The sequence below is a fragment of the Magallana gigas genome, chromosome 5 (genome assembly GCF_963853765.1).
Source record: "Magallana gigas chromosome 5, xbMagGiga1.1, whole genome shotgun sequence".
Classification (NCBI taxonomy): domain Eukaryota; kingdom Metazoa; phylum Mollusca; class Bivalvia; order Ostreida; family Ostreidae; genus Magallana; species Magallana gigas.
In genome coordinates, this window is record NC_088857.1 from 22,695,375 (window position 1) to 22,719,922 (window position 24,548).

Sequence of the window (24,548 nt, forward strand, 5' to 3'; positions counted from 1 at the left end):
TATTAAGATCAAATTAATTTGTAAATGAAATATTTTAAAATGAAAATATGGATACTGTGCAAATTTAAAGGTGCTTTAAAACTTGCTTTACGAATAATTGCAAGAAAGAGTTAATTTATTCCCAAGATGGAGGATATTGAAAAGTTTGGGAAAGTCAAAGTGTGTTGACATTTTTATAATTTCAGTCAACTGGAATTGGATTTTGATTGTAGATGTAATTTTACCTCAATCATTCGAATTTTCCTATCGTTCATCAAGATTAAAGGTGCGATTTTGTCTTCAAAATTGTATCCATTTTCTTAACAATCATTCCATGAAATGCAACCGCATACATACACTCAGGTACCAAAAGTATGTCAATTTTGTTCTTTTCACAACATATTTCATTGAAAACCAACTTTTTCAAATAATCGTCGGAACGTAACCCCTTGACCGATCTTGAAAAGCCCTGGTTTAATAAAATTAGAATTTTTCAAGCTTTTTTGACACCATAATGATCATGTTTACATACCTTTGGGTCTTGAGATTTGATATTCACAATCCAAAGTAAGATTTTTTTACTCACATATTGCAAAAGATATATAGTAGAGCTCTGAAAAAATATCTTTGTTTTTGAAGTATCAAATTTTACAAGTGAGTTGTTAAAAAAACTGTTTCAATGCATGTCAAACAATGCAAATTGTATCTACTTTAATCAATATAAATTTCTTTTAAATCTGACAAAAAATGGCAACAGAAAACCTTTTAAAAATAAGTTTTGTTTTCAATGAAATCTATTGTGAAAAAACCCTCCCTATCCTAAAAAAATTAGGATGCACGGAATTTGGTGAGCGCCTATGAAGGGTGAGTAAACGCAGAGCACAAACGGAGTGCAAATGCAAGCGTAAAGTGAATACTGGTAGTGAAGGCATGGTGAATGTAAGATAGACAATTTATTCGGAGTGACTCTGGAGTTATTCTTACATTGTATAATCATGAAAAATAACAAATAAACTACATGACTGTATTGTCACAAGCCTAAATATAATAATATCTGACTGACTGATAAGTGAACGCGACAGTGAGCGAAGGTGAACATTTTGTGAAAGCACAGTGAGCGCTTTGTGAATGGTAAGCATGAATGGAGTGGAGAGTGCAAGTGAACGCATGAATAATGGAAAAGTAGAACGTTTCAAGGACTTTGTTTTCGCATTACTTGTCTTTGATATGCTTTTAAACACCATTGCCAGCCTTATGCATACTTAGACAATACATTCCAAATTATGACCCAAGTTTTATTTTTTTTTATCTTCAAATTAATTTGGTAGAAGCCATTTACCTGCCAAGATGGATATTGATCTAAATGTCAAAGTTCATAGAATAGGAACTATTGGTCACAGGCAACAAATACATTAATCATGTAATGTACGTATGCTCCATGTTTTTCTTGTAGGTGTCCATAATGAAGTAAATGAGCATGTCAAACAGAGACAAGAAGTTGGGTCCACCCCCACGATGGGTGAACTGTCCTCGGAAAGGTCATTTAGTTCAAGGCAAGCATTTAACAGATACTCATGTATTATTTGTAGGGGTGCACAATGATACTGGCATTCGGTGTATTGCGGTACGTGGGAGAAAAATATTGTATCGCGATACATTTTTTTCAATACTGGTATACCAGCTTAATTGATTGGGCTCGGAATTTTGTTACGCGCTCAGTATTACAAAAATCTGATTTGAATTAAATGGCTGATGCATTTGTTATTGTCCCAAACACGAAAAAAAAAGTAGGAGAGATGGACAAATTTCGGTTTCAGTTCATAAATTAACAACAAAATTGCTTTATTCTTCTATTTTGTATAGTTTTATAGTGCAAATGAATTACGCATATACATCAAAGTCAATAACAATCTATAAACATTAGAGAAATATTCAAATTTTGATAAAAAAAAAATATTCCCAATACATATCCCAATACATTTTAAAATATCGCAATATATCACAATACAAAATTTCCCCCAAATACCCAACACTAATTGTAATCATTGTTGAGTACTTGGCTTACTGTCATGTGTGTTTTTCAGATAAATGATTCAGTCTCTGAATGTTTCAAGTAACTGTTCATTTAATTATACAAGTGGCTCCAGGTATTTTACAGCCTATTACAGAAAACGCCATCTTTGAGTAGTGGGAAAATGTGATCAACAATTTGATGAAATTGGGAAAAATTAAAAATGTAACTTATGTCAATATTTCAGGTGTCATCTTTATTTAGATGGACAACAAAATAGCTAGAATTTTAATTATGATCCAACATCACAGAAATATTTTCCAATTGGAAATGGGTCCAAATTTTGGCCCCTGAGTAGTTACTGATAAATCTCTGGGTCCCATTTTATTTATCTAGGTAGTCCCATCAGCTCTCTCCCATCCATTTGACTCAGTAGAAACCAGTCCTAATAGATCAAAGAATAATTTAAAGTTTTTAGCTCACCTGAGCTGAAAGCTCAAGTGAGCTTTTCTGATCACAGTTTGTCTGTCGTCCATCTGTCTGTCTGTTTGTAAACTTTTCTCATTTTCAACGTCTTCTCCAGAGCCACTGGGTCAATTTTAACCAAACTTGGCACAAAGCACCTTTAGGCATTCAAAGTTGTGAAAATGAAGGACCATGCCCTTTTACCAAGGAAAATGATTAGAAATTTTCTTATATGGGGGGGGGGGGGGTGTCAAATTTTTACATAGGAAGATATAGAGTTAATCATTAAATGTCTTCCTCTCAGAAACCAATCAGCCAGGAAAGTAGAAACTGGTGTGGAAGCATCTTGATGTAGTGTAGATTCAAAAATGTGAAAATCATGATCCCTGTGCGTATGGTGGGACCACAATAGAGGGTCAAATTTTTACATAGGAATATAATGAGTGAATCTTTAAAAATCTTCTTCTCAGAAACTAATCAGCCAGCAAAGCTGAAACTTATGTGGAATCATCCTCAGGTGGTGTAGATTAAAAGTTGTGAAAATCATGATTTTATCATGCCTATATATTGTTGCTCAGGTGAGCGATGTGGTCCATGGGCCTCTTGTTATTATAGAAAGTATGAAGCCTATTTTGTCTGCCATATTGCTTGCAGAGTATATGTCATTTTGACAAAATATGCCAAAACTGGGATTGAATCAGTACATGTTTTTTCTATAGTTATTGACAAAATAATAAATCACTTATGTTTTATAACTTAGCAGTGGTTTACTGTTATGAATACCTTTCTTTTTAAGGAAAGTTCCTGCCTTTGAAAACTCCGCTGGATGATCGTTACAATGACATGATACCAGAATTCAGTGTGTTTAACCTTGATCTTCTCTTTGGGTCCTTGAAAACTATGAAGGCAAGAATCCTAGTGCTCTCTAGATTCAGACAATGAAACTTGTCAGATATCCTAACAGCTGATTTGGTCATCTTTCTTTGTGTGATAAATACCGTATAGCATTATGTATTTCATGCACATTTTAAACCAAAATATATGTAAAAGTTACAGTGTGTATCGTAGGAACAATTTTTCCCCTGTTTAGAGCAATTTTTGAATTCTTAGAGTATGAATAAATTAAAATCTGACTTTGAAAAGTGACTTTGTTCAATGTGGGTCATTTTAAATTGCAATTCATGTGTAAAACCCATTCTGTCAAATTATTTTCTATAAGTACAGGTTGTTAGATATTTTCAATCTTTACTTGACAAGGGGTGTTTTTGTTTATTTCTTACTACTAATTAGCCACCTGATACACTGGGAAAGTAGACTGTAGTTCTGGTGTCAGTTAGGCAACAAAATTCAGTGCATCGTTCCTCCATGTACAATTTTAAAATAATGAAGTTTTCGATCAGCTAGGTCAAAATTTCATACACATACTTTAAGCATATATTTTGCACTGTATTCCTACATTCCTGCCTGGTAGATCAAATTTATAACGATATGAATTTACACTTTATAGGTAAAAATGGGTCTACTGATTGACTTAACCAACACCACAAGGTTTTACAACAGTAAAGAGGTTGAGGAAAAATATGACTGCAGATATGTCAAGATGCAGTGTAGAGGGTAAGTTTCAGTTTTAAAATCTGATTCCATATTTCATTGTAGAGATCTAGAAATGATGTCGCTAGCGTGTGGCAACTATCATTACCTAACGCCCTACAAAATATAATATTTTCAGAAATATTTATCATAATGCCCTAAAAAGATTTAAGATCTGAATTAAAATACCTGGTAGGTAGATGTCTCAAAGATTTTTCATGGTATTATAACATCTGTGGCATTTCTTTTAGATCAGCCCTTGTATATTTTACATGTATGTATTTAACTGCTGCAGATATTCCATTGGTAATTTTTTTTTTTTTGGTTTCCTATTGCGTGTATGTTTAAAACTGCAGCAACAATGACAGGTTGGATGTCTTGTTGTAATTTTAGACATGGAGAAACACCATCGATGGATCAAACCCAGGCCTTTATTCAGATGTGTGCCAGATTTATTAACCAGAAACCCTTGGAAGTCATAGGTGAAATACACAATTTAATGTCAGATCCTTTAATTTTGATCCTCCGATGAACCAAAACTTCATTTTAGCAATACATGTAATAATCTTGAAAATGCAGATGTATTTACATTTGCTTTATATCACCTATGTTAGAAAACTGTTTTCAAAACATGTACATAAACAATTTGTAATTGATATACTGGATCTGGATATGTGGAAGATGTGATTGCATGGATTTATTATTTATTGAGCTTCTGTGTTTCCTATCCCTTTTATAATTCTCAGGGATATAAAACAAACTCTTGTTACAAAAATATTAACCCACAATAAGGCCTTTAAAAATGAATCTCTTGGTTTTGGGCCAACATTTTCAAAAACAGATACGGTTGGGTGGTGATATTTTTGTCTTTAATAAAAAAAAGGATGCAATATTTTTCTTTTCATTTTAACAAAATGCAATTCTTATTCAAATCCAGAAAAAGCGATGTTTAAATGCAATGAATGAGGAACCCATGTGTTTAAGCATAATGGGATATTTAGTATTGTACAAGTTGCTGAAACTCTCCTCCTATATGCATTTGAGGTTGAACTACGTTCTTCTTCATGTACCAAAACTAAAATCATCTGTGGCGATCATAACTAAACACAGTGTCTTGTATTAAACTAGATTTGTAAGCCATTTGCAATTGTTGTAATCAAATTTGATTTATCGCGATGTTTGCAATTATGTTCTTGACTAAGTTAAGCATTTTACTGACTTGAGTATTAAAAATGCTGTCCTAAATCTGATTTTTTCGGGAATAAGCAAGCGCAAATTTTATTTTATTTATTTAATGATAATAATTGGCAATGCGCAATCAGATGCTTGCGGGCCTGAGAATCAAGGAATTAATTTTTGATGGCCTAAATGAAAGATCATACATTTATCCCCTGTTTATTGTTTTATCTAATGTAATTGTATGTGAAAAATTAAGATAATCAGAAGATTTATCTTCTGGTAAATGATTTTAAAAAATTGTCTGTTGATAATGCAGATAACGTCATTAAAAAAAATAACATTGAATCACAAATTTTAAAGTTGAAAGATTTTATATTCGTGATGTACAATTACAGTCCAATTTTTATAGGGGTTCACTGCACACATGGTTTCAACAGGACTGGATTCCTCATCATATCATATCTTGTAGAGCAGTTTTCTTGGGAGTAAGAGTTGATTCTTTAGAGCTTAACGTTTTCCTTTTCAAGAATGATTTTAAATCATTCTTGCCATATTTTTTGGTGTAAATGATTTACACAAAAAACATGACAGTTCTACTTCGAAAAAACATCTTTTCCTTTTGTTTTCAGACTTCAAGCAGCAATTCAGTGTTTCGCCAGAGCAAGGCCTCCAGGCATCTACAAGCAGGATTATCTGCAAGAACTGTACCGTCGCTATGACGAGGTGGAAAACACAAATCCAGCTCCACCCCTTCCTGACTGGTGCGATGGTAAGTGTAAAAAAAAAAATATGCTAAGATAATTTATCTCATGCTGAGTGCACTATCATGTTCAAACTTTTGAATATGGATTAATTTTTAATGTTGAAGAAGTTGAAGAATTAAAGGCTTTAAATTTATAGATTTTATATATCAAGGATCTTATAAAATGCAGTTGATGCAGTTGACTAAAAGAGTTGATCTATAAATATCTATGATATTACCTGTACTAATTAGAATCTGAATTAATTAGAGGAAGAGACAGTTGATGATGATGGACAGTCCATAACACAGGCTAATGGTAGACCAAATAAGATCAAAAAAGAATTTCACAAAAAGGTAAGTAAGAGAACAGTTTTCAAGGGTAACTTCTAATAAACTTTAAATGTTTTTACACTAAATTTTCATTATTTCATGTATTTCCACTTTGTTTTATGCACACAAACTCTGCTTCTTAAAACTTATTTGAAACTTGCTGGTTGCTGTTACAAATTAGTATCATTCACTGTATTAGCCATACTATTTTTGTCAAAAATCAGTTCATAGAAATAGATGCGTCTGTAATTGTATAGGATGCCAAGTTTATGGAGGGTGTTAAAGGTGTGAGTCAGCTGAAGCTACAACCCAAGCTGTCCGAAGTTCAAAAAAAAGTGCAAGCCATGTGTGAATGGAAAAAGTATGTGGTACAAAAAAGAATGTAAAAAAATTCAAGTTCAAAGAGCAGTTAATGTACATACAGTCCCTAAAAAGTTCTACTTTCCCACTTGAACGGTAAGTGAACAGTGAGCACGCTCTGAGCGAACGTTGAGGGCTCGCTGAACGGTGAATGCATGGTGAACGATATGTGAATGCTTTTTGAACGCAGGATGAACAATTTATTCGTAGCTTCTCTCGAGTTATCCTTATATAGTATTTGTCGGTAATCAGGAAAAAATAGCAAATAAACTACATGTACAGTGCTGCTATTGTGAAAGTTGACAAAACAATCCTATCCTATCCTATATCCTGTATCCTACAGCTTGTGCTGTAAGTAGTCTCTAACCTATCCTATCTTATACCATGCTATTTTTATTTAGGAATAAGAGTTAGATAAAATGAAATTTAAGACAACAGCATTTATATCAACGAATAATCGAATAATGTAATAATTAAAAAGGCTAATTAGTACATAAAACCGAAAATATTCGGAACGAGGTAACTGAAATACCTGTGCATTTGAAATATTATATCGTATACAGAATGTACCGTACACAATTACGTAAACGAACAAATAAGCGATTCCATTTTTGTTTTTGTTAGATGTTTGTATAATACCGAATAAAGAAGGTAAAGAACTTTTATTTATTGTTAAATAATCATTTACATCATTTTTTCTTATCATGTAGTAATTAAAAGAGTTTTCAGTAATCAGCAAATTTGTTCGACGATAAAAGTTATCACGATTCGGGAAACTATAATTACTTTATAAATCATAAAAAACATCGTATTTTTTATAAATCATTTGGATTTATTGTTCATCTATAAATTAACATGCATTTATAGTTAGCTACATTACTTAATTTGATCTGTTCAGTTTATTGTCGCCGACAATTTGTCGGGCATGGATACATTTTTGATTGGACATCGAAGGAATTGACTTCTTTATACGAACGACATTAAAAACCATACAAGGGTTGTAGTTGATAAAAAAACAGCAACAAAAAAACGGACCTGCTCAAAAATGTGTACCGTAATCCGGTGAATATAATACGCAGTAGTGTACAATACGCACCCCCCACTTTGGGCCTGAAAATGGTGAAAAAAAGCTTGTTGGGATGTATAATACGCATAAAAAAAATGACCAAACGGTAATCCTAAGTATCAACAAAGCAGTTACACTTTGTATGCACGCTCAACTTCATCGCGGGAATACGCTACCGGAAATAAGAAAAACAATATTTTCTTAGATACGGATTTATTGTAACTAATACATCGCGGTAATATCTTTAATTCATAATTAATGTTTTAAAAAGACCTAGTATTAAATATTCTACCGTAAATAAAATCAACTACTTTTAAAAAGCGTTATATAGTTGTTTAGTCATTACAATCCATGTGAAGTGAAAAACGGACGATGTACAGGTATGGAGATAACGGACCTAATTAAATTCTTAAATGATTCCGATGATGATCAAAGTGATCAATTATAGGTCTGGAACATAATAAAATATATGCACAAATAGTTATGTTGTGTATAGTACACATAGCCTAAGGGGGGTGTCTGCGATACCCAAGGTGTCAAGCGTTAGCGGTGGGGGAGCACAACTGTTTCAATGGCTTCAATTAACGGAATAGGTTATAGAATTATTTATTTTCATAATTATTTGCAATTAATCAGTTAGCATTACATGAAAATGGTTAAAAATGAGCCAAATGATGTGTAAGCTGTTTTCCAAGACCGGTTACAAATAGCACGTGGCCATCCAAGTCCGCATTCTATTAATAACATCTGTAATGGCGGCGTACACGGAGATAAAGAATAGGCAGTTCAAATTAATTTTTAAAGGCCATTTTAAAACAGTTTATTTATTAACAGACTTCAAGTATACATTTTCTTTAATTACATGCTATAACAATAATTTCCTAAGGGTTAAATAATAATGTATATGTGATAATGAAGGAATGTTACGATGTATAGCGGGGTATCGGTCCTGTCTGAGAACAGCGTAGGTAATACGGCAGAATGATACCCCGTGCTTCAGCTAGGGAAAAAATATGTCCAAATCCTATAGGGATGTATAATACGCACCCCTTTCTCAGGGTAAAAAATGCTGGGAAAAAAGTGCGTATTATATTCACCGGATTACGGTACTTTAAATTGTACGGATTGAATTCTGATCAAAATAATGTTTTTGGATGTGTAATGTATTAAGATTCCTTCCACCTTTATGCAAATTTTCTTTGCTCATTTTTTTGTGACTCTCAAAGACTGAATCTTTCATTTTGGAGTTCCAAATGAAAACAGACTGAACGATAAGTGAACGCTTAACGAACGTAGAACGCTTTGTGAGCGCACGGTGAGCGCTTTGTGAAAGGTAAGCTCAAACGGAGCAGAGGGTAGATTGCAAGTGAACGCACAGAAAAATGGGAAGGTAGAACGTTTCAGGGACTGTACCTGTAATTTAAACTCACTCAAAGCTTAGAGTGACTGACCACTATTAAATATTCTCTTCTTTAGGTCAGGGTTTCCAGGGTCCCAGCCTGTCTCCATGGATATCCACAACCTCAACTTCTTAAAACAAAAACCTTACAAGGTCAGCTGGAAAGCTGACGGCACCAGGTTGGTGATACATGTACATGAGCTGAAAATGACATTTTAAAAATATCAAACAGCAACTGTATTAATTGATTGATATATTCTAATCCCATGCATTTCAATGATCAGTATTTTAAAAAATGACTTGTACAGTACTGTTACAGGTAATGATCCATTCATTTTGGCTGCAGATTAAATTAATGTTAAGAATGATAATTGCATGAATGGAAATCACAAATTAGTATACTCTATGTTGTATTTTACTATTTTGAATAGAATTATTATTGTTACATGTATTTTTTTTAGCACCCAGTAACATTTAGTTTAAAGTTTTAATTGTGTAAAATGTTTTTATGTGATATTTCAGTTTAAGATGTATGTTCTGTGTGTGTATTTTGTACATGTGTAATTGGTTTATAAACAGTGTTATCTGGATTTCAGGTACATGGCTCTAGTGGACGGTCCAAATGAAGTTTTCATGGTTGACAGAGATAACACAGTCTTTCACATCCCTGGACTTAACTTCCGTCAACGAAAAGATCTCAAGTTACACCTACGAGACACTCTCTTAGACGGAGTTAGTATCTTTAAAGTTTATTCTCAGAGCCAAATTAGGTTTTGTTTGCTTTTTTCGATTGAAAAACTTGATGTAAAATTGGCATAGACATAGGCAATATCAGGCAATGATTTTCATATCAATCTTAAAAGATTTAAAATTAGAAAGATAACTTGATTTACTGTTATCTATTTTCAGGAGATGATTCTTGATACCGTGGAAGGAAAGTCAGTGCCTCGGTTTTTGGTGTACGACATTGTTAGATTTGAGGTCAGTTATGGTTTTATCCATTGATTGTTCAATTGAAAAAGAGAAGTAATAAAAACATATTTTGAAATGTTCCCAACTAAAAATCTAATTTGATTTTTATTTTACTTTTTAATTGATTTTTGATATATCTTTAGTAACTCTAACTCAAATAAAATTTTCATAAAAATCAATATTTAAGAAGTGAATTGGGTCCTTCGTCCTAAGTTGTATTTTAAACAATTTGTTCTCCTTTTTTCATGATTATTTTACAATGCAAAAAGGAAAATGATTTGTGTTAAGTTTTTGTTGATATGATTATGGTAAGGGGAATTTTAAAAACACATTTTTGAGGAGGGTTGTCCAGATGAAGGAGAATTCATTCTATCATGTGTTTTACTACGTTTTGTGGATTTAAATAGAATAACAATTATAGAAGTATCTACATGAATGTAATTTTGTTTTTAACATTAACAGGGAAAGGAGGTTGGAAAGGTGGACTTTAATACTCGGCTGGTTTGCATCGAGAGAGAAATCATTGGGCCCCGTCATGCTGCCATTACCCAGGGACTGTTTGATAAGACAAAGGAACCCTTTAGCGTCAGAATGAAGCCATTCTGGGATGTCTCTGTCTGTAGGAAAGTGAGTTTATAAAGGGGTACTAGGTAAATTACCTGCAGACATTACGGTCTTTTCAATCCTCTTGTCAAACAAAATGGCGACCACTTTGGCGGTGCCCATGAGCTGGAAGAAAATTTTTCCAGCATTTAGTACCCCTGATTCAACTTCTTTTTTTTCACTGATTTTCTTATATATAAGTGTTACCATTAAGACTTAAGACAGCAAGGCGGGCTTTGCCGCCTCTCACTGCACTCAGTGTCAATCAGATATCGAGACTCTTAAGTTAACAATCAAAGAATATTCATACACTTATGCGAAAGTAAAAGTTGCACAATATGTGTTTAACAGTTACCAAAGAAAAAGGAAATATGCAGTACATAGAATATACCCATACGTAAAAATATTAGTTACTCTAGCCAATAATGATGTTATAAAAACAAACATAAGTTAGAATGCATAGATAAGATATTTATAAGTGTTTTAAAAAACGCCATATAGTTCAAGGTGCCATTTCAAAAGTAAATAAAAAAAAAATTAGTAGATAAAAATCTGAAACTTTACATTACAAGGATTTAATTTGTTTCAGATTTTAGATGGCAGTTTTGCCAGTCAAGTCAGTCATGAAGTGGATGGATTGATTTTTCAACCTGTCCCTGATGTAAGTGACAACAAATATGTCTTTATACATGTAACTTTACCCAACTAAGATAAGTTTGCCTAATTATTTAATTTAATCAGTGTAGCATTGATGAAAGATTTTTGACAATCTGAATGCATGAAAATGTGATAAAAATTGAATATCTTTCCTCTACAGCCGTACGAACCTGGAAGGTGTAAAAATGTCTTGAAATGGAAACCCCCAGACATGAATTCCATAGATTTCAAGCTACAGGTTGTCAAGGAATGTGGAGAAGGGTAAAAATTTTAATATGCAACTTTTAATATAATGTTGCTTCTACCTGTTTCTCTCAAAACTTTGTCATACATATTTATTTTTATGTGGTACAAACTGTGATTTTCATTAGATGTACCATGAAAATGCATTATTTTTTTCTTTTTCACAGAATGTTGCCCACCACTAAGGGTTACCTGTATGTGCTGCATCAGCAAGCCCCATTAGCTCAGATAAAGGTAAAGATTGATGGAAAAGAAAAAAAAAAAAATATATATATATATATATATATATATATATATATATATATATATATATATATATATATATTGTCAATTCACAGTGTATATGATATAATCATATTTTTTTTGTTTATATGACCACAGGGAGAGTGTGTGTCTGCCCCTGGGATGGGAGATTGTTTTAAATAAAACATGTTACTAGCCACTTTGTTTAAGTTTATCTATGGAAACATTAAACCACATAAAACTTATCTTGAAAGTTGACAAACATGGTAAAATTATTTTCTATCAGAGTCTTGCACCTTTTTAATATCAGGTCATGCACTTCTTTATGATCTTTAAGTTTTTCGCTAAAATTATATAGGTTTCCTTTTTGAAAAATTTTAGGCAAGTAGGTGGTCGTCATTATCATAATATCATTTTTCTACTCTAGAATGAAACCTAATTAAATGCATATATGAGACTCTTTGACAAGTTTGTGTGTGGGTTATGCTACTCAGGTGACCGTTAATGCCTATTGGCCTCTTGTTCTGTGAGGGAAAAGTGAACTCTCCCTAACATTTTTCCCGAGGTTGGTCTCTGTAAAATAAGACCACCACTGAAATGTCTCTGTTATCTTCAGAAAGCAAAACCTCTATGATATTCCCTGGTAGTGTGACATATGTATTGTTTGAGAATTGTATCAGCTTGATGAATATCTGCTGATAAGTACACAAATAAGTAACTAAAAGATCAGTTAATGGTAAATTTGTGTCTTAAAAAAAACCTGCCTGCTTCATCAACATTTCAAAATGTTGGCCAGAGAAACTAATGATTAATTTTTTGGGGCTTTAATTTTCCATTTATATTTGAATTATGGGCTTTAATTCTCTATTTATAGTTGACAAAAGAATTGAAGGAACTGGATGGTAAAATTATAGAATGTTCCTACAATGGAAAAGATTGGGTCTTCATGAGGCAGAGAACGGACAAGTCGTTTCCAAATAGCATATCCACAGCACAAGGTACTGTATAAGATTTGCAGTTGCAAAATACTTATTACATGTAACATTAAAATTATCTCGTGTTGTCATTTTAGTCTTTACCACTGCTATTTGCTGGTTCAAATCCCAGTGTTGACACTATGTTTTATTCTTGGATAATTGTCACAATGTACAAAGCAGAAAGTTAATGCCAATTAAGTATTACTCTCATTATTATTATTAACAAAATGTCGTTTCGATCAGAGGTCAGCCATTTTATGACGATGTGTTATTCCACCTTAAAATATAGATTTTTTCCAGGCAGCAGATCGAGGTTTTACAAAAATGAGATTATCTCTTTGATTTTGGCAGGTGTCTGGGAAAGCATTCGTTCACCTGTAACAAAGGAACTTCTGTTTCAAGTGGCTGAAAATGAACGTTTTAAAGCTCCTCCAAAACCACAGCAAAGAGACGATCTGATGCCACCACCAGCTAAGATTCCCAAACGATGAGGGCTAAAAGTTGAACCCAGTTATGACATCATCATCTTCATGTTATGACATCATTTTCAGTGAGGATATTTTTTTCTGTAGTTACCAGTGGATTTGTGTGCCCAGAACAAATTCATAGTGTGAGTTATTTTTGTGCAGTTTAATTTGTTCCTCCAAAGACCATTCATTCAACTTATTTTGCTGTGCAAAACAACTTCTTTTCAGCTTGTGGAGCATGCCAAGGCAAATTGAAATAACTGTAGATATTTTTAAACTCCTAGTGATGAAATAAAGAAAGACAGACAACATCCTATTTTCTGTATTCATTTAGTTAATGCAAGACATTTGACCTGACAAGATCTTTGAAACTTAAATATTTAGCACACCTGAATGGAAGGTTAAGGTTCAAGTGTGCTCTTCTGACCACCTGTTGTCCATCATATGTCTGAAAACTTTTCAAATTTTTTACTTCTTCTCAAGAACCACTGATGATGTCCAAAAAAGTAGTCTTCTTTTATGTATTTTTTAAGGTATTGTCAAATCTTGGAATTTATAAGAGTTTTGCAATATTTTTGGAGTTCATATTTAAACATTTCGAAATAGAATGATACAAGAACTACTGTTCGAGTGAATGATGTCGCCCATGGGCCTCTAGTTATATATAAAGGCCAATAAAACACAATAAAAGAATACCCAAAATTAAAACTTAAATTTATGGATTTTTTTTTACTAGAGAATAGCATATCAAATCATATGTAAAAAATTTAAGATAGATCTGATTGTTAATTTGTTGACCTCCCTGCCACATTAATGTCTAAAGACAACGAGTTTTAATATTGCTGTTTTTATCACAAATTGTATATTTTTAGAGTTTCTATTTTCGTGTGGTGATACGCACTGATTGCAAACAATTTTTATAGAAAACTTCAAAAGCCTTCATTTCTCCCAGAAGTATTCCAATAATTTAATGAATTACATGTATAGTTATCAAGAAACATGAAACCTATGGGCCACATTGCTCACCTGAACAGGTTAAGTTTAAGGTTTTTGGAGCAGGGCATATGTACTTACTTATTTAGACTTGCATAACTATGTAAATTAATCACAGATATAGCTTTAGATAAGGAGAGTGATTTTGAATATCTAGATGCTTAGGCAGGTTTAAGGTTTTAGAATAACTCAGATTGTGCTAAGGTTACAAAATAAAGTAAATTCTGGTCATACCTTATAAGACTTACTATAGCTTTAAATCATGATTTTTTGAAAGCAGCGGTGTGTGCATACAAATTAAGTAACATGCATTAGCGCATTATGAAAATTTGTATGCCGACATTGCTGCAGTTATGAGACTGTATCTTTCAAAAAATCATGATTTAATGCTTATATTTACATTTTGTTAATTTCCTGGCTTGTCTGCAAATATGATTTATACCTTAAAATTCCTATCTTATCCTATCATTATGGTGTACCTATTTACTGGCTATGAGGATGATAGCAAGTTTATTTTCTCCTGAGATAGCAAATATTTAATGAGGCGAAATCAAGGGAGCAGTTGCTGTCGAGGGGGGGGGGGGGGCAAAAAAATTGCTATCATCAGAATAGTTAGTAAATAGGTATTTTAGTATACTGAGGTAAACTTGTTGGCAATTGAGATTTTCTTGATGATAAACAAATTAGAGTTATCAGACTTAACTGGTGATTAGTGTCGATGACTATTAACTATGGGCAGATAGCACAGAAACTATTTCACGGTGAGATAGAATATAGCATGTTTATTTGTTTTAATGTCACATAGAATATATTCACAGAGGTATAATTACATATAATATGATACAATATCATATCATACGATATAATATATATATATTATATAATAATTTACAATATCATATTGTATCATATGATAATACATCATATGGCACATAATTTTATTGTATTATGTGATTCAATATTGTATTATGTTAAACGTTGAACCCCTCGTGGGGTCCTAGTTTTGCTTTGGTGATCACTTTCATTTTTATAATTAAGAATCTTTACTAAATATGCAAGCTTTGGTATAAATATTGGCATTTCTTTTGCAGAGGTTCTGGAAGAGAATTTTTGTTTAAGACACACACCCTATTTTCACCGTTTCGTGACACAGGGGTGTTGGTGCATTTTTTTAGCGTCGGCCGATTTGGACACGGTGGCCCCGGGTTCGAGTCTGGTCTGTCGCTATCGTGGTAACATTGTAACCTTGGGCAAGTTACTTTGTGCACTCTCTCCACCCAGGGGTTAAAATGGGTACCTGGCACATAACCCAAGCTGGCTATGTAAATGTAAAGCATTAGCGCTGTAATTTGGCAGCTCTTCTTGTATGCACACCAGGGAGTTGTGGGTGCTATTGATTGTACATTGTACGGGGTTCGCCAGGGGGTAATATGTAGAATGCGTGCGAGGCAATGTACTTTACGAGCAAGACTATAAACCCTTACCTTTTATCTACCTTTACTATCTCCCTTTTGAAAGGGGTTTTAAACTTTATTTAAACAATAAAGAATCCCGTTGGTTCCAGAAAAGAAGTAAAAAATCAAAGTACTGAAGAACTGACGGGAGTTGATTTTGTCGATGTTTATTTATATTAAAATCAATGATACGTTATTTTGTATGACAAGTACATATAGTTTCTAATTTGAATTACGCACATTTTTATAATATGGAGTTTTGGACTTTTTCGACAAGAATGTCGAGAAACCCCCATATGAATCATGTTAAATAATATTTAAAGATAAAATTAATTCAATCAAACTATGTATCAGTGATAGAAATATTTCTCGAAAATTGTATGGATCCAAGCAATATTGAACTCTAGTCTCGTTCAACCAAACGCTCGGCTGACACCGTAAATCTCCGACAAGAATTTACGGAGACATCCGAGCGTCGAGTTGGACGAGACTATATTGAACTCTGGCGTAGGAATACATACGACTACAAAAATATTCAAATTGTTCGTACTATTTAGAATCTGACTATTTTGAAGGTACTTATAAATAAGTTTCCTTGAAAAACAATGCTTTAGCATACATGACATCGAGTTTATCAATTATTTTCAAGAACTAAGTCTTGTCAGCAGCAATGATTTGTGCTGAGGTCCAAACACTGTTTCACTTTCGGTTTGTCTGTGTGACTGCATAGGAGAGTTGATTAAAATCAACTCCCAAAAATGAAAAGATAACAGACATACGGACGGACGACGGACAATAGGTGAGCAGAAAAGTTCAGTTGAACCCTCTGTTCAGGTAAGCATTGAGATTTAAAACGAACTCCATTTCATCGGTGCTATGCAATGTGAATGGCTTTATGGAAGTAAGCATGCATTGTTGCATGACAAAACACTTTGTTAAAACAGAAAAATACGTCAATTATATCCAACAAAAGTTTATTGCTCGTAAACATTTCTTTTTTGGAAACACATATTTGACTTGCCGTAAAAAAAATTCTATTCTATGTACATAATAATGTTCTATTCAAGTGTTTTGAATGGTTTTTGTAATCATTTAGCAAACAATCATGCCAATATTGCTTTACATCAATATACAAAAGCAACTAAAGACATTTGGCACATGATAAAAGCATATACTATCTAAAGACATAAACAGTTCAAAAGTGGATTTTACTCCCGATTGCAAAATCATGCACAATATTCTAAATGGTTATAAAAAGGGTTTCTTATAAATTGTACATGTAATACAACATTGAATTATATAACAAAAAATAAATACAAGAAAAATATATATAACAATAATAAATCAGTAATAGCAGGCAAGGAACAGATGAATTGAGAAAAGGAATCCGGTAAATACGGCAAAAATCGCCCCGGAAAAAGATACATATAATGACCAGCCAAGATAGTCCGTCGTTGCTAAGGAAACGCTAGTAACGTCAGTAACGGAGACGCTAGCTGTTCCAATCATCATCCCAACAACGGCCAAGATTAACAACGCTGAAATTATAAAAAACGTCAATTGATCTAATTCGCATTCGTAGACCATTGAGAGAGAGAGAGAGAGAGAGAGAGAGAGAGAGAGAGAGAGAGAGAGAGAGAGAGAGAGAGAGAGAGAGAGAGAGAGATTTTTAATGTATACCTCCAACAAAACAAAAGAAGCAAGAAACGGCCCCTAAGCCAAGTTTGCAGTGGTTTATCTCTTTCTTGCATGGGTAGATAAATATCAGGATTTCCGATATGAATAAGAAAAAGCCTCCTATCACAGCCATAGAGATCATGATATTCCAGTGTAAGACGCCTAAGAAAGAAAAATTTACAAACATGATTTGTGGAAATCATAATTAGCAATGTGAAGATTCTCATCAGCAGAGAGAAGACCCTTTTGGTATCATACTTACTATCAGGATGGGAGGTCCCGAGTTCTGTGATGGAAAAAGAACATGACGTAACCGATGACGCACAGATCTGAAATATTCCGTAAGAAGTTCCTCCATATATCAGCCAATACGGCAGTCCGATTCCGACCATTATTAGCACCAGGGATATGGTCAGAAACAAGGGAGATAACATGCCAAGCACCTGCGCACCCGTCGAAATTTTTTGTGTTCCAAACATTGTGACGTAATGTTCACCAACCACTATTTTTTTATTTTCCAAAAGTGACTACATTTTTACGCTCCTACTCCTCGGCTATTCGAGATGAAAAGACAATGATTTTCACACCATATGTTGAAAACTAATTTAAATCATATATCTTATATAGTCAATCGATCCAAAATGATTTCCTGCATTTGGGTGTTTCTTCGTCGAGAATTCCTCGTTTTATACAAAGGTGTTTATAAGTATATATAAATTACACCATTTCGTCATCGTTTAAAGCCTTTAAACGGATGTTTTAATGTATACCATTATAGCTTTCTAAATAAATGGCAATAAATATTCATTTATGCGCAACAAAGGGGAAAATCGCAGCACTGCGTCAATTCGTATCCTGTACGTACATGTGGATTTTCATTTACACTCGATGATGCGAGTAAAGTGCTCAATGATTTGTAAATTTTCTTATTTAAAAGACAGAAAACGAATTTTTCTGTACAGACCAAACATCTCAACAAAAAGCTTTCAACTCCCTTTGATAATTTTTATATTAACGAAACATTTATTTGTCTACTCCCAAAACTTGTGTAAATGAATATCTAAAATAAAACGAGAAAAATTATGTCGACTCTACGCGTGTATTCAAGAAAAATTGCCTCCAACTTGGGGTTTTAATGGTGTTGGTTTTAAATACATAAATCTTTTCGACGAGAAATACGAGGGTTCTTCTTTCTCACAACTTTTATAACAATAAAGGACCCCATTTGGAATAACCCTATGTCCGTTTATGTTAATCGTTCAAGCTGTTAATGATGCTTAATTGGTGTTTGGTGGTCGGCAAACTAAACATCAGATCTTCTCTAAATTTTCATATATTATATGTTTAGGTATTATTTAGTAAAGAAAAAAACCTGAATATTTAAGATTAAATGTTTTTAAATTTTGCTATATCTGTATACAGAGCTTTTCTTTTTGGAGATTAATAAAGTTAAAAATTAATTCCAGTCCTCTTAAATTACTGCGTATTACCCCGCAACTAATATTGTAATTTTGTTTTAATTGTGTGGGGGTTGGGGTATATAATTTTTCTGTTTCAAATAATTGTTTGATTACATTCAAAAGTTAAAAAACCTAACCGAAAATGCGTTTGCATATTGCCATATCCATGTATATGCGTAGAGAAAAAGTAAACAGAGATTTTGTAGCAATGTATAAGTCAAGGACAGCTAAAAGCTATAAACGAACGACCACACACTTTAAAGATCTTGATTAGAAATACATGTAGATTAGATTTTTTTCTCCCCCAATGTACATGTTCGCAAACCGATGACCGAAATCGATATTTTTATATTTTAATGAAGAAGACCTTGGATTGCTAAGAGAATCTTGCCTTTAGATCTACACTCGAGAAAAGAACCTTGTTTGGAATTTAATTTTTGTAGTACAAACGTGAATCATTAGTAAAGGCAAGTCTTCCCCTTCAATCGGCGGGACTTTAGCCTATATTTACTGGGTGTTTTGTTCAAGGATAATTAGAAAAGTTTAAGATAGTCTGATAACTGCTTGTAGCGTGTCTCCGTTGAAGAAGAAAATTGATTATTAAGATACGATGAATTAATATTAATTAACAATTAATTCTTTCAATAGTTAGAAATTGATGCATACATCAAAAGAAATTGATCAATCAGATGCTTGTTTGCTCAAATCCAAATATTACAAAATTTTCAACTTTGTCCTGTTAAATGGACGCAAATATTTCCCCCAAACTCTTTGCAATCTACCTTTGAAATCAGAGGGCGTCTAGTACATTGACATATCGAAGATCCACCTTTTTAAAAGTGAAAATAAATATGTGTTTGTGTCCCCCACAACGGGTACCAAAAGGAACACAGTGATGCAGTCATACAAAACAACTTTAATCTGAAAACGTTAACAAAAACACGTAGATAATATATATACAAAAAACAAGGAAGGACATCCCCGACCCCACGGCTGCTGTGTAGAAAGACCAGTCTAATGTCCATGTCTGAAGATTGGTGATGTAGTATGACGTCATCAAGACAGTTCCACTTAACGCACAGCCAGCTTAAAACAGGAATACGAAAATATTAACATTAAAATAGAAGTTTAAGGCACAACCCACATCCCACCTCCACCCGGATATCAAGGCAGTGTTTTTCTGATTGCATGATTGACGAAATTGCCTTTTTTTTCTTTTTGGATGTCAAGATTTTTTTACTTTATCATGTTTGCTTACCAGAGTGGAGCAAAAACCCTTGGGTTTATGGGAAGCGGAGTTGACCGGAAACTTAAATATAATTATCCAATCTTTATAATATTTTTTTCATTAAAAAAATTTCCCACCTCCGAGCATGATGACAACAGAGATTAGCATTCCGTAGCTGGCTTTGGAGAAGTTGATTTCTTTACAGGCCAAGTAACAGCAGGAGAATAGGGCGGCCATCAAGAGCAGACACGCCCCCGATAATGTTAATCCTGTCACCAACTTCCAAGTGAAGTTCACTGTCATATAGAATACAAAGGTGATATACGTAATTAGATCCAAATTCTAATTCAAATCTATTTGGACTTCAGTATTCACTTGTTTTGTATCGAAATGTATAAATTTGCTTATTTTCTAATTCAAATCTATTTGGACTTCAGTATTCACTTGTTTTGTATCGAAATGTATAAATTTGCTTATTTTGTATGGGCTTGGTTTTTACATTGCTCGTTTTTGTCAAAACACCAATTTTTCCATATTCAAACATCAGGGTGGGTGGAATGAAATAATAAAATTTTGAATATAAATCAAACATATTACATTTTTTTTTAAATTAATACCGTAAATAAAATAAAAATTATCCCACAGTATCAAGAATTTACACTGAAAAACAGACATGCCAGAATTCAGAATTTTCAATTTTGCATTGCTGCATATCTTAAGCATAATTTTGACAAAAATTCACCGAGTTTAGCTTTTGACCTCAATCTTATTCCCAGAGATCACACTTACTGTCCGAGGACGCAGTCGATAGGAAGGTATCGATATATTCACAGGTAGAGGTCGACAGGTCGCACCTCTGGAACAGCCCGAGACTGTGTGTGCCCGCCGTGTCATACCAGTAAGGCGTGCTGGCCCCCACGGTGACCAGAATAGCACTAATCGGTAGAAATATCACACACACTACCCCCAGGGCCGTGGTACAGGTGCCTAGGTCATCGGTCGTCCGTTTGTCTGTCGGTTTCTTTGGTATTTCGTCATCGTATTCGCTGTCTTCCTCTATATACAGGAATTCGTCTTTCTGGGAGTACATATCGCGGGGCCGGACTGTATATCCGTTCTTAAGGTCCCAGTTACCATTTTGTCTATATGGTTTGGTGAAGGCTGTCACAAAATTTATTTTATTGAGTTTGTTTTTCGTCGGGATGTTTAAGTCTCCGACTTTATTTGACATTTTTCTGAAATTTTGAAATTTATACATTTAATTAACGTTTTCAAGAAAAATAAATGAATATGATGATACAAATAAAATTTTAAAAAACAATTCTTGTATACTGGTTTTAATCAACAGATATAACAAGCTTATTATTATAAGAAATCATTAATCTTGTACGAGACAATTAAAGTTAAATGAAGAATATTTTGCTTACAACATTACCTCACGATGTCATACCCAAATGTCTTTCTTTTATTAAGGTGGTATGGGGCATCTGTCGATATTAATGTTGAATAAAGTAAATTTCCATTTAAAAAATTTAACTGGTTTAGAATTTTCACATTTTACAATATTTTATCAAAAAATACGTTTTAAAAATAGTTGGAAAGGTAAAAATTTTGAAATTTTTAGCGGGATTCGAAATCATGACGTACAGTTTCGCTGTTAGGTGACACTTATAAAAAGAAACTATTTATGAAATTACACTTGATTGTGTTGTTTATTTCAATAAGCAGTACGTCACAACATGGAGGTGTCCCATACCACCTTAATCTAAGAACATTAGGGAAATAAATTAAACTTAATTTATCGTACGAAACAAATAACATCATAAAAAAGTCAAACATTGTGGTTTTTCTATTATTCTTTTTAAAATACTACAGAGACAACAAATCTATACTTGTGTTTTTCTATTATTCTTTTTAAAATACTTACTACTGAGACGACAAATCTTTACTTGTATTTCCCAGTAATAAAAAGAAGAAAACATGCAATCTCTTTAAAACAGGTACTTCGGTCCCACTGAACTTATTCAATAAGATTTTGTGTTATCATGAAATTCAAGTGATTTAAATTTTAATGTCGACTTCTATATAATTATATAACTGCGCGATACGCTTTACAAGTTCGGTATTTTCGACATAATCTCGCGCATGGGTAGTCAATCAGTCCTACAAATTGTCTGTACTTTGGAATTAGGAACAAACAAATCCCCCCTTTGTTGGTCTCATGGAACGCTACAAACCGTTCTTTTTATGCGATTTCTATATATCAATACAGAAAGGAAATTGAATTGAAAACGTTCAGTACCCGAGAATAAGAAACTGATTGATCAATATCAATAGAGTATTATTATTGAACAATTCAAATCATGTACAATAGAAACTATAGATCTAGTTTTTATTTGCCTTGACAATCTCTTAAACGTTGTCCAAAGGCACCAACTCTACAGAATAGAATCTATATTTATATATTTCAATTATGTCCTTCTATATTTAAATTAGGAAGATATTTTTCTAGATGAATTTCAACAATTCTAAAACGGTTTTTTGGAGTAAAATATCTTCGAGTTCAATAGAAAACCTTCCAAAAATTGGGGAACAAAATACGCTTGAATCTAAAAAGGTCACAGGGATACGAACTTGGAGGTCACGTGATCAAATTCTATGAAACCCGAAGGTTTTATCAAGTACCAACTAAGTTCATATCCCGATGAACTTTATAAAATTGCTGATAAATAATAACAAATTCATTATAAAACCTTGTCCTTTTAAAAGTTTTGATTACAAAACTATCTTTTTAAAACCAATTGTATGACATTTTCTTATAATTATAAAAAAGCTTTTAAAACGCGCTTGCTCTACTACGAAAGCCCATTGAGCTCATGCATAGGTAAAATAAAAAAAAATTCGCGAATAAACACGAAATTTTCGCGAATTAACGCTTCCTTATCTACATGTACTTGGAACATCTAACAGTTTTAAGAAGTTTAATAAGATTTATTTATATCCATATATAAAAAAAAGACAAATTTGTTTTGATATATCAACGTAAAACGGATGATATAATAACAATGAATAATATATATTTATTTAAAACTAAAATGTGTTTGTTTTCAGTCATTGTTCTTCATTAAAGTTCATACGTTTTTACTTACAATTTTCCTTTTTTTCGCGAGAGTTAAGCGTTTATTTGCAAAAGTAACGCGTTATATCGCGAAAATAACGCTTTAATTATCGAAAGATTCGTGTTTATTCGCGAAATATTTTTCTACCTACGAAGATGAGCTCAATGGGCTTTCTTACTGTACTGGCAAGGCGTGTGCGAATAAAAAATTCGAACCAGCTGTCCATTGATTCTAATTTTGTACGTGATGTACGTAAGGAATAAGGAATCATTCTTTGAGTATTATGAGGTGATAATTTTGGTCCTTGACCTTTTCCGAATGACCTTGGTTGAAGGTAATGACACACCCTTAGGTCATAAGCAATCTTTGTGTGAAGTAAGAACTTCCAATGTTTCTCCATAAGAAAAATATGGAACGGACACGAATTTTGCACTTTTCTGCCAGTGACCTTACCCAAATGACCTTGGTTGAAGGTCATGACACACTCTTAGGTCATAAGCAATCTTTGTGTGAAGTAAGAATTTCCAATGTTTCTTCATAAGAAATATATGGACCGGACACGAATTTTGCACGTTTTCTGCCAGTGACCTTGCCCAAATGACCTTTGGTCAAGCTCACGACACATCCTTAGGTCATAAGCAATTTTTGTGTGAAGAAAGAACTTCCAATGTTTCTCCATAAAAAAGATATGGACCGGACACGAATTTTGCACTTTTTCTGCCAGTGACCTTGACCAAATGACCTTGGGTCAAGGTCATGACACACCCTTAGGTCAGAAGCAATCTTTGTGTGAAGTAAGAACTTCCAATGTTTCTCCATAAGAAAGATATGGACCAGACACAAATTTTGCACAGACAGACGGACAAGGTGATTCCTATATATACCCCCCAAACTACGTTTGCAGGGGGTATAAAAACCCCAGGAAATATAGCGTTGTTTAAAAATTCATTTCCCATAACAGTTGTAACCTTAGTACTTATAGTGAAATTATAATTTAATTTTCTGAATCAATTTATTATTAATAGGAAGGCACAGTGGTGCACTGGAATTGTGTTGGAGTGGGGTGGAAGTATATCTTTATAGAATTGTGAATCTAGAGTCAGCTTCACATCGGCGATGGCGTAGCTCATGAACTAAGCTTTAATTATTCTGTATTTACTGTAATTTCAATTTCAGGGTGAAAATTTTCAAGATCAGTAGAACATTGGTACTGTTTTGTAGCAATCGTATTCTATTAGATGTTCCGGTATGCTCGGAAAACACACCCAAAATTGTTTTCCGAGCTATTTATATAATTTTTAAGGAAACTTGGCATTATAAAAACTAAGCTACAG

At 33.3% G+C, this 24,548-nt stretch overlaps 2 protein-coding genes across 2 annotated transcripts; one reads left to right on the plus strand and one right to left on the minus strand.

Annotated features, from left to right (window-relative positions):
* Window positions 1-105: 105 nt before the first annotated feature.
* Window positions 106-13,594, plus strand: LOC105322687 (mRNA-capping enzyme). Its single transcript, XM_011421533.4, has 18 exons — window positions 106-265; window positions 1,433-1,532; window positions 3,252-3,361; window positions 3,963-4,069; window positions 4,439-4,527; window positions 5,634-5,709; window positions 5,854-5,993; window positions 6,235-6,320; window positions 6,554-6,657; window positions 9,199-9,300; window positions 9,718-9,853; window positions 10,031-10,102; window positions 10,556-10,720; window positions 11,286-11,357; window positions 11,514-11,614; window positions 11,764-11,830; window positions 12,714-12,837; window positions 13,168-13,594. Exons 2-18 carry the CDS (start codon window positions 1,451-1,453, stop codon window positions 13,305-13,307), a joined length of 1,773 nt encoding a protein of 590 aa, XP_011419835.3. The 5' UTR covers window positions 106-265; window positions 1,433-1,450; the 3' UTR covers window positions 13,308-13,594.
* A 6,169-nt stretch (window positions 13,595-19,763) lies between these two features.
* LOC105322689 (uncharacterized) lies at window positions 19,764-21,626 on the minus strand. Its single transcript, XM_034478514.2, has 4 exons — window positions 21,531-21,626; window positions 20,885-21,330; window positions 20,233-20,391; window positions 19,764-19,953 (listed from the first exon to the last, which is right to left on the minus strand). The coding sequence occupies exons 2-4, from the start codon at window positions 21,324-21,326 to the stop codon at window positions 19,784-19,786; spliced, it is 771 nt and encodes a 256-aa protein (XP_034334405.2). The 5' UTR covers window positions 21,327-21,330; window positions 21,531-21,626; the 3' UTR covers window positions 19,764-19,783.
* Between the last annotated feature and the right edge of the window lie 2,922 nt (window positions 21,627-24,548).

Coding starts and splice junctions, on each gene's coding strand:
- LOC105322689 (XM_034478514.2), bottom strand. CDS start 21,326: ATGTCAAATAAAGTCGGAGACTTAAACATCCCGACGAAAAACAAACTC. Junction 20,392..20,884: donor ATCGACTGCGTCCTCGGACA/GTAAGTGTGATC, acceptor TCTATATGACAG/TGAACTTCACTTGGAAGTTG. Junction 19,954..20,232: donor TGTTGTCATCATGCTCGGAG/GTGGGAAATTTT, acceptor TCCTGTTTTAAG/CTGGCTGTGCGTTAAGTGGA.
- LOC105322687 (XM_011421533.4), top strand. CDS start 1,451: ATGAGCATGTCAAACAGAGACAAGAAGTTGGGTCCACCCCCACGATGG. Junction 11,358..11,513: donor TTTTTCAACCTGTCCCTGAT/GTAAGTGACAAC, acceptor TTTCCTCTACAG/CCGTACGAACCTGGAAGGTG. Junction 11,831..12,713: donor CCCCATTAGCTCAGATAAAG/GTAAAGATTGAT, acceptor CTCTATTTATAG/TTGACAAAAGAATTGAAGGA.